Below are 18188 nucleotides of genomic sequence, written 5' to 3' on the forward strand. Positions count from 1 at the left end.
AAAGGAAGAATATTGTACGGTTATGATTCAGGGCTCCACAACCCTGACATGACCTATTGTCTGGGGATAATAAAGAATTTAAAAAAAAATTATGTTTGTATAACATATATAGTGTACATACACACTTTTGTGCATGTGAGTATGCATATCTATAATTGTTTAAATAATAAAATACTTGATGGCCTCTAGGTATATTAAAATATGCTAACTTTGCTACATTCAATACATTTTTTTTTTTTTTTTTTTTTTATTCATTCACAGATACCCTGTTTACAATTAACTGCCCCAATCCAGGGAAAAAGGGACAGGTCTACAAGACCCAGGAATGATACTTTAAGAAACTAATAACTATTTTGAATAACCTGAAACTTGACAACATTTGTATAACAGTATATGCATGTAGTATAGAATAAACAGTAATGCTTTTGTGAATTTGTTAAAAAAAATTTAAACACACTTTCATACACTACATTCACACCGATATATTATTCTTGATAGCCTTTAGTGTATAGACAAGTTTGGCCCAAATTTAACAAATAATATTGTAATGTTTTATTATTGTAACAGTGGCTTGTACATTGCCCATTCTCTGTTAAAACTTTCATACTCACAGATACTAAATGCTATATTTTGTTCTATTTGATATCTAGTGTTTAATTCATGTTTAAAATGAATAAGATTTGGTTTCATATTTTGTATCTTACATTTATATATAAAAAATTTAGCAAGTAATAAAATGAGATCAAACACTTTGTTTGTTTTTATGTCAGAACAGAAGAAATATTTCTTATTAATTTTTATATTGTTGTTATAGAAAATGGGCTCCGTTAAAAATTCTTTAAAAGAAGTTATATTGATTTTATTTTGAAGGGCTGCTAAGGCCTGTAAGCAATTTTTCCAAAATTGATTAGACATACTATTTGAGATTTTGTTACAAAAACAACTACCAAATATTGTAGTGTTTTCCATTTGTGGAAAGTCTGCTAAAAGTATATTTTTCCATTTAGTATCTTTCATTAAAAAGTTTTTAATCCATGTAAGTTTTAAGGAGTCAATAAATTTATATATATTGACCATCCCAAGACCCCCTTCCTTAATCGATTTGCAAATAAGTGCCCGATTCACTCTGTCTCTTTTATTATTCCATAGAAATTTGAAGAGAGTATTATTGAGTTGGATGAGGAAATCACCTGGGGGATTTGGTAAAGTCAGAAACAAGTAGTTCAGTTTAGAAATAAGCAAAGATTTAATAATGGCTATTTTTCCCAGTGGAGTTATAATTCGATTCATCCATTTATTAATGATTTGTTTATCTCATATAATCTATTCTTAAAATTCAAATTGACCATTTCTTGAAGTTTCAAACTAAAAGTTATTCCCAATATCTTAAAGTATGTAGGATTCCATTCAATTTTGATATTGGTTAAATATCTTTTAGTGCTATTCCATTTGGACCCAATCCATATAACCTGAGACTTTTCATAATTTATTTTAAGACCCGATAAGGTAGCAAACTGATTAAGAGTGTCAATAGTACTCATATATGACCTTTCACTACCATCCAAGATAAACTCTGTATCATCAGCATACTGAACATGATCTTCATTTGCAATATTTATACCAGATATATCTTTATTGGTTCTAATCAACTAGGCGAGAATTTCAGCACAGAGCAAGAACAGATAAGGTGAGAAGGGATCACCCTGTCTAACACCCCTTTTTATAGGAAACCAAGGAGATGTATTGCCATTATTTACTAAACATGATGTAATATTATTATAAAAAGTATGTACCCAATGCCTAATCTGTTCTCCAAAAAAAAAAATACTTAAAGTTTTATCAATAAAAGACCATTCTACGGAATCAAATGCCTTTTCAAAATCCACAAGTAGAAGCATACCTGGGATATTATGTATTTCTGTATATGACAAGATATCATAGATTGTTCTTATGTTATCTCCAATATATCTATTTGCCATAAAGCCAGTCTGATCTTTATTTATTAAATTGGGTAAAACAGTTTTAATTCGTTCTACATTCAATACATTATTAATAGTATAGTGCACAAAGTTTGCCTATTATATTTTGAGTTAGAATGAACCAAAAAAGTTAAAGTTTGTTTTGTTTAATGACACCACTAGAGCACATTGATTTATTAATCACCTGCTATTGGATGTCAAACATTTGGAAATTTTGACATGTAGTCTTAGAGAGGAAACTCGCTATAATATTCCATTAGTAGCAAGGATATTTCATATCCATCATCCCACAGACAAGGAAGCACATGCCATGGCCTTTGGTGAACCAGTCCTAGTTCACTGGCTAGATTGATAAATAGCCCAATGGGCCCACCGATAGGTATCAGTCCCAGACGAGCTGCACACCAAGCAAGCAAGCACTGTTACCACTGGGCTATATCCCAACCCCTAGAATGAACCAGCTGTGACATGTCTACCAACAGTGAGGTTGTTATTCCTCTTGGCTACACAATGTCAGAAATTAGTAAGCAAGTGTGAAGATTAGTTTTGTCTGGTGGCCTCATACCCGGTCAGCAGAATGATTCTCTGAAGCTAAGTGTGTACAGCATCAGTTGTTACATACTTGTCAAACTACATATAGCGTGATCCAATACCATTAGTAATATCAGTCTCAGATAGAACTCTCTGGTGAAGTCACAAGTTGTGTCCATGATAAAAGCATACCAGAAAGTACCCATATCCACGTAACTAATAGGAATCAGCTGTGGTAAAATTGTAAAGTCTGAACCACATTAACACATGTCAGGATGTTGTTAGATTGTGTCACATCTTTCCATTCCTCTTGGAGAGTATTCCATGAAAAAGCAAAATGGCAAATGGCAGACAGCAAAAATTAACATGCTTTTTGTCGCAGTCAATATAGGTAACATGGTGACAATGTAGTCGATATAGGTAACATGGTGACAATGTAGTCGATATAGGTAACATAGTGACAATGTAGTCGATATAGGTAACATGGTGACAATGTAGTCGATATAGGTAACATGGTGACAATGTAGTGGATATAGGTAACATGGTGACAATGTAGTCGATATAGGTAACGTGGTGACAATGTAGTCGATATAGGTAACATGGTGACAATGTAGTCGATATAGGTAACATGGTGACAATGTAGTCGATATAGGTAACATGGTGACAATGTAGTTGATATAGGTAACATGGTGACAATGTAGTATACAGAATAGTCTGTTACCAGCATTAACTCCTAAACATTCCAAACTAGAAAGATGATATCACAATCTTCTATATATAAGTTGTGGGACATCGATCCTATATGCCATCACATCTCCAGGAAATACTCTACCACAAAGCTGAATCAAGTATACACAATGGACAAAAATTAAGTGCCCTTTTTTATTTGGAATTCCTCTATGCACTATAAAAACACAGAAAGACAAGTGGGATTTGCAAGAAGAAAATGCTGACAGCCAAGGTAAGTAGTTACAGCTGGTGGACAATGTGGCCAAGAATTGTCATGCACTGGTTTTGAGCAACTGGACTGTTGGCAAAACTGGAACAATGACTGGTTCCAAAACATTTTGAAAGGACTGGTTGCTTTGAGCAGTCATGTTCAGCTTGTTGCAATCATATGATACACAACCCCAGAGAACCTCTACTATATTATTTGGCTTTCTGGCAAATTCTCAATATTCTGGCTGACATTAAGTAGTCATGCTTGCTTTAGAAGTGGACTTGTTGTAAATGCTAGATGTCATACTGACCAAATCAGGAGCCAATTTCATAAAACATTGTAAGTTTACATCTGCGACTGGCAGTTATAACGGGCATGTATTTACTAGTGTTCGGCATCTATTTTATGAAGAAAATTACATCATTACGGAAGATGGAGAATTTTAAGGACGAAATGAAATGAAATATGTGTACTTGTAACTATATTTGTTGTACTATAACAGTAATAAGAATTGTGGTTTAGTTGTAGATTAACGTTTACATGCAAAACAAGGCTTACGACGTTTAGTGAAATTGGCCCAGGCACAATCTAATTAAAATTAGCTCCACTATTACATGTGGATCTAACAGCAGCCAGTTGGAACTCATGTCCACCAATCTAATTAAAATTAGCTCCACTATTACATGTGGATCTAACAGCAGCCAGTTGGAGCTCATGTCCACCAATCACAATCTAATTAAAATTAGCTCCACTATTACATGTGGATCTAACAGCAGCCAGTTGGAGCTCATGTCCACCAATCAAAACCTTACTTGCAAGATCATGCCAGTGATTTAAAAATAATTTGAAAACATTCCGAATTATCCTGAGGGTATACGACATGTTTCGTGTGAATTACGAATGCCTTAAAACATGTTTTATTTTATAAAATAAATAATTTGTAATGTAAAACTGAAGACTGATTTAGTTGGGTTTTTTTTATAAATAAATAAATAATTTTTAATGTAAAATTGAAGACTGATAACCCACCCCGTACGTATTGGTATGGTTCGCTGTACTGCGGCCACTAAAATAGACTTGCCCGATATTTTTAGAATTTGTATGCTCCCAAATAACGTTATAAAAGGCGAAGTGTGATTGGTCAATATTTAAATTATTATTTACAGACGAAATGTTACCTGGACATTGGGGACTACGCAGTGTTGTTAGTTTTAAATCACTGGCAGGATTCTGCAAGTAAGGTTTTGATTGGTAGACATGAGCTCCATCTGGCTGGTGTTAGATCCACAAGTAATAGTGGAGCTAATTTTAATTAGATTGGCCCAGTGTCTTAATGTTGTGATGTCACAAGGGATCATCCCAGCCATGGAAGAAACTCAGTAGCATTGGTTTGCCCATTTTTTTGACATAAATATATAGACTACCGTTTAGTGGTACCAACACTGACATCAAACAACTGTGAAGGATATACTGGCTACATGTTGAAAAAAAGTTTGTTTGTTTTGTTTAATGACACCACTAGAGCACATTGATTTATCAATCATCGGCTATTAGATGTTAAATGTTTGGTAATTTTGACATATAGTCAGAGAAAACCTGCTACATGTTTGCATTAGTAGCAAGGGATCTTTTACATGCACCATCCCACAGACAGGATAGCACCTATCATTTGATATACCAGTCGTGGCACACTGGCTGGAATGAAAAATAGCCCAATGGGACCACCGACGGGAATTGATTCCAGACCGACTGCACATCAAGTGAATGCTTTACCACTAGGTTACATCCCGCCCCACCATATGTTGAATGCATACCAATTATTGACCATCTGTCGTGTCACGTTCACAGGAATACATTGCATGACAGCTGCATTAAATACACAAACCTGCTCTGTGTGGATGCTGTATTTGTTTAATAAGCATGGGTGGCATTCTGCACATGCATGTCATGATGCTATGTCATATCACTGTAAGATATGAAATATCACAGCTTTTCAAAGGAACACCGTACTTGTCCCAATCATCATGACATCTGCAGTTAATGATGGTGGCATGGTGGACTTCATTACCTCAGAGATGCTTAACTGTTTTCTTTGTGTATATGTGAAAAGATGTTGTGAAACAAACATTGCTTTTCTTTCATCACTACACTATACTGGCACACATGCGTGTAGATTATAAATACCACCCCTTTTTATCTCACGTTTGGTGTATAAACAAAATTAGAGAAAGTTCTTTACCCTCCTACATCAAACTTAATGAGCTATCAAAAAGAATTACCAGGCACAAATATTTATTATAATCCAAAAATACTTCCACAAATATTTTGATTATTATCCAAAAATACAACAAAAACATCTTTATTATTATCCAAACATACTAGATGAAATATGTTTATTATCCAAAAATACTACATGAAATATATTTATTATCATACGGCATGAAATATATTTATTATCATACTACATGAAATATATTTATTATCATACGGCATAAAATATATTTATTATTATCCAAAAATACTCACTAAAAGTCATCAGTCATTAATATAGTAAAAAACCAAACCAATGATATTTTTTCCTGTTTTCTCCCAGAGATTTATTTTCATGCTTATATCCAATTAAGGTTCAAGCATGCTGTCTTGAGCACCCACTTAACTTGACTGTAGAGAAGGAAGGAACGAAATGTTTTATTTAATGACACACTCAATACATTTTATTTACGGTTATATGGTGTCAGACATATGTTTAAGGACCACACAGATATCGAGAGAGGAAACCTGCTATCGCCATTTCATGGGCTACTCTTTTCGATTAACAGCAACAAATCTTTTATATGCACCATCTCACAGAAAGGATAGTATATACCTTTGTTACACCAGTTGTGGGGCACTGGCTGGAACAAGAAATAACTCAATGGGCTCACCGATGGGAATCAATCCTAGACCAACTGGCTGTAGAGAATTTAGTGTAATAACTTCACATCTCCCCACTGAGCCATTGCAACTCACTTTGGTTAGGCAGTACTGCTGGGATTTGAACCCAGAACCAACCAGCCAATATACCACCAAGGCCAGCATGATAGAGGAAAAAACAAACCATTGATCTTAGTATATATACATTACATTCGACAACAAAGTGAATCACCTATGTTTACATTGTAATATAGAAACAAAGGCTCTTTTAACATAAAATTTTACACTTTCACCCTTAGGTTTCTTCCTATGTTGAGGCTGTCTGGTTGAAAGTGATCTATAGAGAGGAAAGGGTTAAATACATTCAAAAATATACTAGTAAATTAAATGAAGGAAGGAAATGGTTTATTTAATGATGCACTCAACACATTTTATTTACAGTTATATGGCATCGGACATATGGTTAAGGACCACACAGATATTGACGGGGGAAAGCCACTGTCACCACTTCATGGGCTACTCTTTTCGATTAGCAGCAAGGGATCTTTTATATGCACCATCCCATAGACAGGATAGCACATACCACAGCCTTTGATGTAGTAAATTAAATTAATTATATATCTTTAGTACTCATATATTTCTTCTACCACTTCTGTTGAGGTTACCTGGTTGAAAGTGGACAATAGAGATTAAAGGGTTAAATACATTAAAAAATATAAATTAAATGAATTATATATCTTTAGTACTCACATATTTCTTCTTCCGTTTCCTCTTGCCCTTGATCTTTGGAATCCTTTCTCTTTATCAGACTTCCTTTCTTTGTCTAAAAGACAAGCAATTTACTTTATAATAAACACTAATTTAAAATACCACCAGTATAGTTTGTTAAAATCTGGCCCCTTGCTTAAGGTCTCTGGACTTAAAGGAAACATGTCACGTAAACCATATTTGGCACCAACCATGTACAATTAATTATAAATTGAATCACCTAAAAAAAAAAATTAAAAAAAAAAAATTACTTAAAATATCTCCATAAAAGAACCCCAGATACGAGCTCTTAGCGGAAATTGCCGATCTTTAATGAGCAGGGCAATCACGAGGTCCGTGACGTCAGAGACGCGTCGCTTGATCTGACGCCTTACACTTAAAAGCATTAGTCCGTACCACGCATAAAGAATCTAAGACTTGCACAGCTTACCAAAACAATGAGTGTTCGTTCGCAAAACGTTTTGCCGTATCAATATGAGCTGTTAGTAAATGAAGAAAGACACACATTTACTTACAACAGTGATACTGAAGAAAAAACGGATAGCGAGTCGGAGGGTGGAGAAACTGATGGTGCCAGACCAGACCGGTCGACCAATTTACAGCCCGGTCCCGAAAGTAACCCGGAGACAAAACCAAAACTCGGATGCTAATGCCGAGGTGTATACTGTTCATATTTAGCATAAAGATACACCTCGATATGATGTATTTAAATATGTAAAAAAATATAAATGTAGGACAAAACATTTTTGGGTGGGTTTTTTTAGAAAATATCGCATTTTTTATGTTCGGGCTGTACATAATGAAATCTGTATGCACAGTGTAAACAAACGCTCTAATTTACGACAAGGCGCTTCACTTTAATTAACCTGGCTTGTAAAACAACATAATGACTTGAGAGTATAATCAACTTTTAAACTAAATATATTTCTATTTGCATCAATAGAACGAAATGGGGTTATAGTATTTTTTCATTCATAAAAAAAAGTAGCATATTATTAGGCCTATTGGTTGGGTGCGTTTAGAGTAAAAACGACCACTCACGATACGCAAGTGATAATTTTCTTTTCTTTGGTACTACGTAATTGGTCAGTTTTGTAATTTTAGATGGGAAAGTCTACTTAATCAAGGGTTTTACAGCATTATTTACAGTAATGAAGCAGGGCGGCTGATAATGTCCATTAACATTGTACTATAGTCGCGACAGGTTACGCCACAATACCCTGTGATCTTAAAAAAACTGGCACGTATTTTGTACGTATGTCTAGACCGTGGTAATCACTTACCTGGTCGATACCCTGCAATATACACCTGCCAATCAGGAATCACATGTGCAGGCCACGGAAAGAAAGGACCAATTAACTAAAACAACACTCCGATTCTCAAGTCAGCCCGTGGATGAAACATAATAGTTATTTCGACACCGACAGTAGTGGTTTATTTTGTATTGAACTTCGTGTTGCTTTGGGGCTTCGGGCGATGAGGAACGTTTTTTGTGACGTATTCCGCCCGAAGATTAAAAACATTATTTAAAATTATTATTGTTTTCTACACGTTTTTTAAAAACATATTTAAATACATCGTACTGAGATGTATCCTCATGCCAAATCCCATGTTTGTATATGCCATATTTAATTACTTATTGACGTTTCCTTCTTCGGACGGTGAATACAGATTTTTGTTATGTAGGCCTACAGCCCTAACATGAAAAATCTTTTTTTTCCCCAAAAAATAAATAAATAAAAAATTCTACATTTTTGTTTTAACATATATAAATACATCATGCTGAGGTGTATCTTTGTGCCAAATATGTACAATGTACACCTCGGCATTCGCAACCGAGTACTGTATTTGTCTCCGGGTAACGTTCGGGCTCCGGGCTGTAAATAGGCTGACACCAAAGTACTATGTGGTGTTGGTGTCCAATCTTTTCTTTTGTGATAAAATACACGCGTCTTTCTTCGGATACAATCCTTTGGAAAACCATAAAAAGACAATCCCGATCGTTTAAAGTGTTTATTTTTACACCCAAAGGCCGCGCAGTACGGCACTGTTGGACTGAAAAGATCGTAAGCCCCTTACTCCATATATAAACAGTTAAAGGAAACATGTCACGTAAACCATATTTGGCACCAACCATGTACAATTAATTATAAATTGAATCACCTAAAAAAATTTTTTATAAAAAATTAATTACTTAAAATATCTCCATAAAAGAACCCCATATACGAGCTCTTAGCGGAAATTGCCGATCTTTAATGAGCAGGGCAATCACGAGGTCCGTGACGTCAGAGACGCGTCGCTTGATCTGAAGCCTTACACTTAAAAGCATTAGTCCGTACCACTCATAAAGAATCTAAGACTTGCACAGCTTACCAAAACAATGAGTGTTCATTCGCAAAACGTTTTGCCGTATCAATATGAGCTGTTAGTAAATGAAGAAAGACACACATTTACTTACAACAGTGATACTGAAGAAAAAACGGATAGCGAGTCGGAGGGTGGAGAAACTGATGGTGCCAGACCAGACGGGTCGACCAATTTACAGCCCGGAGCCCGAAAGTAACCCGGAGACAAAACCAAAACTCGGATGCTAATGCCGAGGTGTATACTGTTCATATTTAGCATAAAGATACACCTCGATATGATGTATTTTAAATATGTAAAAAATATAAATGTAGGACAAACATTTTTGGGTTTGTTTTTTTATAGAAAATATCGCATTTTTTATGTTCGGGCTGTACATAATGAAATCTGTATGCACAGTGTAAACAAACGCTCTAATTTACGACAAGGCGCTTCACTTTCATTAACCTGGCTTGTAAAACAACATAAATGACTTGAGAGTATAATCAACTTTTAAACTAAATATATTTCTATTTGCATCAATAGAACGAAATGGGATTATAGTATTTTTCTCTCATAAAAAAAAAGTAGCATATTATTAGGCCTATTGGTAGGGTGCGTTAGAGTAAAAACGACCACTCACGATACCCAAGTGATAATTTTCTTTTCTTTGGTACTACGTAATTGGTCAGTTTTGTAGTTTTAGATGGGAAAGTCTACTTAATCAAGGGTTTTACAGCATTATTTACAGTAATGAAGCAGGGCGGCTGATAATGTACATTAACATTGTACTATAGTCGCGACAGGTTACGCCACAATACCCTGTGTGATCTTAAAAAAAACTGGCACGTATTTTGTACGCATGTCTAGACCGTGGTAATCACTTACCTGGTCGATACCCTGCAATATACACCTGCCAATCAGGAATCACATGTGCAGGCCACGGAAAGAAAGGACCAATTAACTAAAACAACACTCCGATTCTCAAGTCAGCCCGTGGATGAAACATAATAGTTATTTCGACACCGACAGTAGTGGGGTTTTTTGTATTGAACTTCGTGTTGCTTTGGGGCTTCGGGCGATGAGGAACGTTTTTGTGACTTATTCAGCCCGAAGATTAAAAACATTATTTAAAATTATTATTGTTTTCTACACGTGTTTTAAAAACATATTTAAATACATCGTACTGAGATGTATCCTCATGCCAAATCCCATGTTTGTATATGCCATATTTAATTACTTATTGACGTTTCCTTCTTCGGACGGTGAATACAGATTTTGTTATGTAGGCCTACAGCCCTAACATGAAAAATCTTTTTTTTTCCAAAAAAAATAAATAAATAAAAATTCTACATTTTTGTTTTAACATATATAAATACATCATGCTGAGGTGTATCTTTGTGCCAAATATGTACAATGTACACCTCGGCATTCGCAACCGAGTACTGTGTCTCCGGGTAACGTTCGGGCTCCGGGCTGTAATTAGGCGGACACCAAAGTACTATGCGGTGTTGGTGTCCAATCTTTTCTTTTGCGATAAAATACACGCGTCTTTCTTCGGATACAATCCTTTGGAAAACCATAAAAAGACAATCCCGATCGTTTAAACTGTTTATTTTTACACCCGAAGGCCGCGCAGTACGGCACTGTTGGACTGAAAAGATCGTAAGCCCCTTACTCCATATATAAACAGTTAACAACAATGGAAGAGTACAGCGGCTCTGACGTCACTTCCCTTTTTTCCGAACGCTCACGAAGAAATATGCATAAATCGTACTTTGATACTGGTTAGCGTAATTTCTTCATTTTAACTTAACTACACGTATTTTATTGTTATAAAGTTATTTGTATATTATTTTTATATCATTTTTCTTTTAAAATGAGCTATAATATGGTCTCGTGTCATGTTACAGTTAACAACAATGGAAGAGTACAGCGGCTCTGACGTCACTTCCCTTTTTTTCCGAACGCTCACGAAGAAATATGCATAAATCGTACTTTGATACTGATTAGCGTAATTTCTTCATTTTAAGTTAACTACACGTATTTTATTGTTATAAAGTTATTTGTATATTATTTTTATATCATTTTTCTTTTAAAATGAGCTATAATATGGTCTCGTGTCATGTTTCCTTTAAACATCACGATAAATCTATACAATTTGCATGTGTGTGACGTCATAAACAGATTTGAGTGAATATACATGTAGAACACTTGCTACATGAACATAGAGACAGGGCTTTTAGAATTTTTACAAAATCCACTAGCCATGGGATCAGTAATTTTAACAATTTACTAGCCACAATTTAAAATTCACTAGCCATACTTTACTTAATACAATCTTACTAATAGTAATAATCGGATATGCTACCTAAAGACGAAGATTAAAACACTAAGACTGGTGGTGGGAGTAGAGGCAGGATATTCATATTTACAAGATTTTTAATTTTTTAATTCACTAGCCATCAGGCATGGCAATATTAGTTATTTACTAGCCCAACATTGAATATCACTAGCCATGGGAGTGAGGTTACCATAATCTAAAGCCCTGACAGAGAGACCCATGAGTTTTCAACAATATCCAGTAACTGGTAGGTGAGATGTAGTTCATTGGTAGAACTCACCCAATGTGTGATGGGATACAGGATCAATTACTCTTAGTGTACTCAATAAGTTTCCCCTCATCCTAACCAGTTCCCCGTGACTACGGGTATGGTACATACTGTCCTGTCTTTGGGAATGCGTATTTGAAAGTAGGGTTTCCATGACTACTTGAGTACTCGGGCACGGGCCGAGTCTAGCAAGACTTGAATCCGTTCACAGGACTCAAGTACCAGTACACGGTGGAATACAATGATCAACTATAATACAATGGACAATGTAGGTCAATAGTTTCAGCAGTAGATAATCAACGATATAAGTTACACAATAATTATATGATCTTTTAATTTGGCCTTCCATCACAATACTGAAAATATCCAATACGATGGCATGATTTGGCATCCATGTTCAGCGTTGGAATTAGGATGCATAATGCTATTTTACTTTATTTCTTAGTCTCATTATTATCTAGTAAGTGTCGGGTACTCGGGTCCAGGTCAAGTTTGACCCTCAAGCACTTAAGTCCAATATTTTGGACTCGTGGAGATCCTATTTGAATGATGTTTTGCTATTTTTACAAGGAATATCCTGTCAGAGAACTCACTCTCACACTCTCTCTCACTTTCTCACACTCTCACTCTCACTCTCTCTCTCCCTCCCTCCCTCTCTTCCCCCTCAATGAAGTATTGAAATATACACAAATATTGTAAAAATAGATGCTTTAAAAGTCCCGAATTCTCTTAAGATATAGGTCATTGACCTTTTGTATCACCAGTACAATTAGTAAATTGTGTATAAAACTTGTTCTTTTAAATTGGGTAATACATGTTTAATAATTTTAATTTTTGTAATTTTCGTGGAAACCCTACTTTCAGGCAATTAGAAATATATTACTGAGAAAAGTAAATTTTATTTTTAATTACATGTGTATTATCAAATCTTGGCAGATGAGAATATTTTCCATGTTTTGCTGTTGATGTACCAAGAGTGATATTTCCATGGTTGATAAAATCTAGGTTGAATGAACGTTTAACTAATGCCAAAAACAGTCACGTGCAATTTCACAACAAATTTTATTTTGACTTATCACTTTGCTTTACTGAAAGAAGGAAACAAACATTAATATTTTAGTACCACTGTACAGGTTGTTGTCTTTCAGAGAAAGTATGTGTTGAGTACCTGTTGCATTAAGAAACAAACAATTTTCACAAGATAAGTAGCGCTAATGTGTTGCCAGGAACCTGAACATTCGAACAAGAATTACAGGTAGTCTTGCAGTTAACATGCGTTCCAACTGCACTCAACAAGCTTCGCTGATTGTGTTATCAGATGTTCCGTTGTGTCTCATTATCTGCACTCTTCACTCTCAGAGATAAAAAACCCAAAAAACATCACCTAGCAAGGTCACTGATAATGGGTTTATAATGCTAAGGGATTGAAATGATCACTAACTGAGGTGCATGCAATTAGTAAACATCAGTTAAAAAATAAGTAAATCTTTTATAAACAATTGCACACAATTAGAGCATTTCAATTTAAATACAGGAAAGTGAAGGGTTTTTTGGTCACATTTCTTTTATACCATTAATTGACTAATTATGTATCTAAAATATGTTTATTCTGACAATTGCTTATATTGGCAGACCTTCTTTTGGAGGAATAGTGTAGCAAAGCTTTTTTGTTTTTTTGATTCTGACAATTGTTTATGTTGGCAAATTTTAGAGGAATAGCGTAGCAAAGCTTTTTCATTTGTTTGTTTTTACAACATTGATTCAGCCCTCTACATTGTGACTGATTTGGTTGCATATGCAACAATTGTTTTCATTAGCCAACTAAAACATTTCATACTATCTATATAAAAATACAAATAGGCACCATCTGGCTCCTAGATGAAAAGTTAACATAGAGGGCTGCATTTATTGATCACAGGCTGTTGGATGTCAAACATTTGGCAATTCTGACAGTCTTTTATTAGCAGCACAGGATCTTTTATATGCATTTTCCCCACAGACAGGACAGCACATACCACATCCTTTGATATACCCACCATGGGGCACTTGATGGGATGAACCAAAAAAACAAAGATTCTGCTGACGTGATTTGATCCTATGACCTAAGTATCTCAGGCGAGCACTCTACCAACTGAGTGATATCCTAGCTATAATATGTAGCACAAAACAAAAGTTAAAATTTAGCACCAAGTCAGATGGAGTGACAGGAATATTTGTTTAAATATACTTCTGCACTTTGTAAAATATATAGCTATTTACTGTTTAACATTCCATTATATGTAAAATACATAGCTATTTATTGTTTAACATTCCATTATATGTGAAATATATAGCTATTTATTGTTTAACATTCCATTACATGTAAAATACATAGATATTTATTGTTTAACATTACATTATATGTAAAATATATAGCTATTTATTGTCTAACATTCCATTATATGTAAAATATATAGCTATTATTGTTTAACATTCCATTATATGTAAAATACATAGATATTTATTGTTTAACATTTCATTATATGTAAAATACATAGCTATTTATTGTTTAATATTCCATTATATGTAAAATATATAGATATTTATTGTTTAATATTCCATTATATGTAAAATATATAGCTATTTATTGTTTAATATTCCATTATATGTAAAATACATAGATATTTATTGTTTAACATACTATTATTTGTAAAATATATAGCTATTTATTGTTTAACATACCATTAGTTTGACACATGATGTATACAATGAATCAAATAGGCTACTTACATAGCAGCCATCGATCTACTATATACATGTTTTCATGTACACAGGAATGCACATACCAAATGCAGGGCTGTGGTTGGCATGGGATATAAAACTTGGTGCTGTAACAACATCCCAGATTTTTCCAGGACAACATGCTTAAACTCGATCCTTTCTACCACCATGACAATTGTTATTAAAACAAGATGGCCAACTACAAACAATATAAAACAAGATGGCTGACTTTGGTAGAAACGGTAAACAAGATGGCTAATTTTAGTGACACACATTATGGTACCAACAGTAAAACAAAATGGCCAACCACTAATTGTGAACATTTTTGTTTTGTTTAATGACACCACTAGAACACATTGATTTATTACTGTAATCAACGGCTATTGGATGTAAAACATTTGGTAATGTTCAGTCCTAGAGAGAAAACCTGCTACATTTAGAAAATTTGTTTATAATTTTCATTATTATTCATACTTACCTAGTACTAGCACAACAACAATGCTATACGACCCTGAGTTATAACCTCCACTGCAGAATTATCTCCCCTTGCCGGATGTATAACCTACACCCGCGCATGGGTAGACCGTATATCCTCATTATCGATTCAAAGTCCGGAATGACTGAATAAAAAAAGACCTCCCTCGGGGCGGGTGGGAGGTAACGGTTGTTGTGCTAGTACTAGGTAAGTATGAATAATAATGAAAATTAGAAACAAATTTTCTAATAGTCTTATTCAACTTACCGTACTAGCACAACAACAATGCTATAACAGACGTGATATAACACCGTTAAAGCACAAGAATTTAACATTAAAGGGAGGAGGTAAGAAAACAACTAGTAGTGTTTGTCTCAAGTAATGATACAGTGAAAAAGCAACCCACATCATACGAGGTATAAAATGTCAAAGTGACTTTTAAATTGAAGAACTACAACCCCAATTAAAAGTAAACCAAGTTAACTAGGTGAGGATACCCGCACACCAAGTAATGGTAAAAGACACTCGACTGCCCCAGATAGTCAACCATCCACCCCCCACTCTCCAAACAGGAGGTGGAGAACTATCTCCCAGAAAGACTGCCGGTAGGGACCGGACGAAATAAGGGTCGCCCCCTACTCGTGGCCCTGCGCACCGAAATGACTTGCTGCCCTGCAATGACTGATTGAATCCGCTGAGTTCCGTCCGGACCAACAGCCATATCACGGAAATAAAACTGGTCAAACATGTGTCGACCTTTCCAAAACCCCGCACTCATGACCTTGAAAATGTCCAAAGAATCATGGAAATTAAGGGAAGCAGAAATCGCCCGAATCACATGAGGTCGAACGGAGAAATTCCGCAGAACATGATCACTCGCCTTCTCATATGCCAGTTTGATGGTTGCAGCAATCCATCTCGACAAAGCATTCTTCGTAATGTCTCCTGGCTGGTGAGTGAAAGAGATAAAGAGTCTCTTCGTGTTTTGCCAGAGATTTCTAGTACACTCCAAATAGAATTTCAAAGCCCGCACCGGACAAAGATGTCTATCAGAATTATCCGCAGAAAGCGTACGAGATAAACATTGAATGATGGCCGGAAGAAACTCTTCCCGTGGCACCTGGTTCTTAGCCACGAAAACAGGATCAGTACGTAACGCAACTGACCCGTCTGTATTGTAATCCACCAAATCATGCAAAAAAGCATGAATCTCACTAATATGACGGCAAGCCGCTAGTGAGACCAGAAACAAAGTTTTCCACGTCAAATGACGAAGACTGGCGAATTTCAAAGGCTCGTAGGGCTTGCCTTTGAGTGCATGAAGAACCAGAAAAACATTCCATTTAGGCAAATCTTGAAATCTTGACGTCCACACTGCCTCAGAGTAGTGAAAATGGACGACCGATGACTTCTCACTGTTTGAACCTTCAGCTGTCTTTCTTGGACAAGAGCCAGAAAGTACTCAGCTAAGTCATTAACAGTAGGCGACAAGGGATCCACATCCCTCTCAGTCGCCCAACGAACCCAAGCGCGCCAGTGACACTGGTAGACCCTCTCCGTAGACTGGCACTTCAAAGAGGAGACAAGCTCAGCAACCCGTTTAGAAAAGCCTCGGTTTCGGAGGGAAACCCCGACAACCGCCATGCGTGAAGTCGGAAAACCTCCGGCTTCGGATGCCACTCTGTCCGACGCAGTCTCTGACTGAGCAGATCGGGTATCAACGGCAACCGCACCAGCTCCTGCACTAAAAGTGACAGGAGCGGAAGAAACCAGGCATGAGTTGCCCAACTCGGGGCTACGAGCGTGACACTAAAGGTTGCTGTTTTATCTTTGCCAGAATCTTGCCAGAATCCAGTCCCGTCCCGTCCATGCTCAACGCATTGTACTCCAGTGCCAGTGGGTCTAGTACCGGCGATACAAACACTGGCAACTGACTGTTCAGGCGAGTGGCAAACATATCGAGTTAAGGACTCCCCCACAACTGAAGAACTCAATAAGCCACCACCCGGTGCAACATCCACTCCGTCTGAACCGGGGAACGACGACTCAAGGTGTCCGCCAAAACGTTCACGGACGAAGGAATGTGTTTGGCCGATAACACCACTCCCCAATCGTCGCACCATTCCAGAATCTCCAAAGCCGCAAGACTCAATGACAGGGATTTGGTGCCTCCCCACCGATTGAGGTATGCAACAACCGACGTGTTGTCCGACCTCAACAAATTTCGACGATGTCGAATAACAGTCCTGAAATGGAGACAAACGCGACGCACTGCTTCCATCTCCAACAGGTTGATGTGACGACTCCTCTCTGAAGGAGTCCACACCCCTGACAGATGTTGATCCAAAAGGTGTGCACTGAACCCCTCGAGGGAAGCATCGGTAAACAGGACCAACTCTGGAGAAAGTGGGTGTAAAGGAACGGCCTCGGACATACACTTGTCCACTAGACACTCTTGGATCAGAAGAATGAACCAAGGCCCCAATGGTATCACCAAATCCCAGCCGAGACCATCCCACACCCGGGACAAATGCCATTGAAGCGGTCTCTTGAACCGTCTGAACCGCACATTCAGCGCCGCCAGCGATTTGAGATGGCCTATCAACACATGGAGCGTGCGCACTGACGCACTTTGCTCCACCAGAAGACATTGCGCCAACGTCGTGAAATTGTGAAGTCGCGAATCTGTTGGAAGAACGGACGCCTCCACAAGGTTGAAAACGACCCCGAGATAAGTGAAAACCTGCGTTGGCACTAATTCCGACTTGACCCAATTGGGAATAAACCCCAATCAGAAAATCATGTCGATCACGAACTCCACGCCCACGAGACATGCTGTCTGTGACGCCGCCGGAATTAACCAATCG

The 18188-nt window shown here is 36.7% G+C and overlaps 1 protein-coding gene across 1 annotated transcript in view; it reads right to left on the reverse strand.

The window, feature by feature from the left end:
* LOC121381665 overlaps positions 1–18188 on the reverse strand; it is a 235383-nt gene that overhangs the window by 27312 nt on the left and 189883 nt on the right. The window contains exon 12 of the mRNA XM_041511009.1: positions 7114–7186. Coding sequence (XP_041366943.1) covers positions 7114–7186 — 73 coding nt within the window. The remainder of the gene's footprint in view (positions 1–7113; positions 7187–18188) is intronic.

This window comes from Gigantopelta aegis, chromosome 9, assembly GCF_016097555.1.
Source record: "Gigantopelta aegis isolate Gae_Host chromosome 9, Gae_host_genome, whole genome shotgun sequence".
Classification (NCBI taxonomy): domain Eukaryota; kingdom Metazoa; phylum Mollusca; class Gastropoda; order Neomphalida; family Peltospiridae; genus Gigantopelta; species Gigantopelta aegis.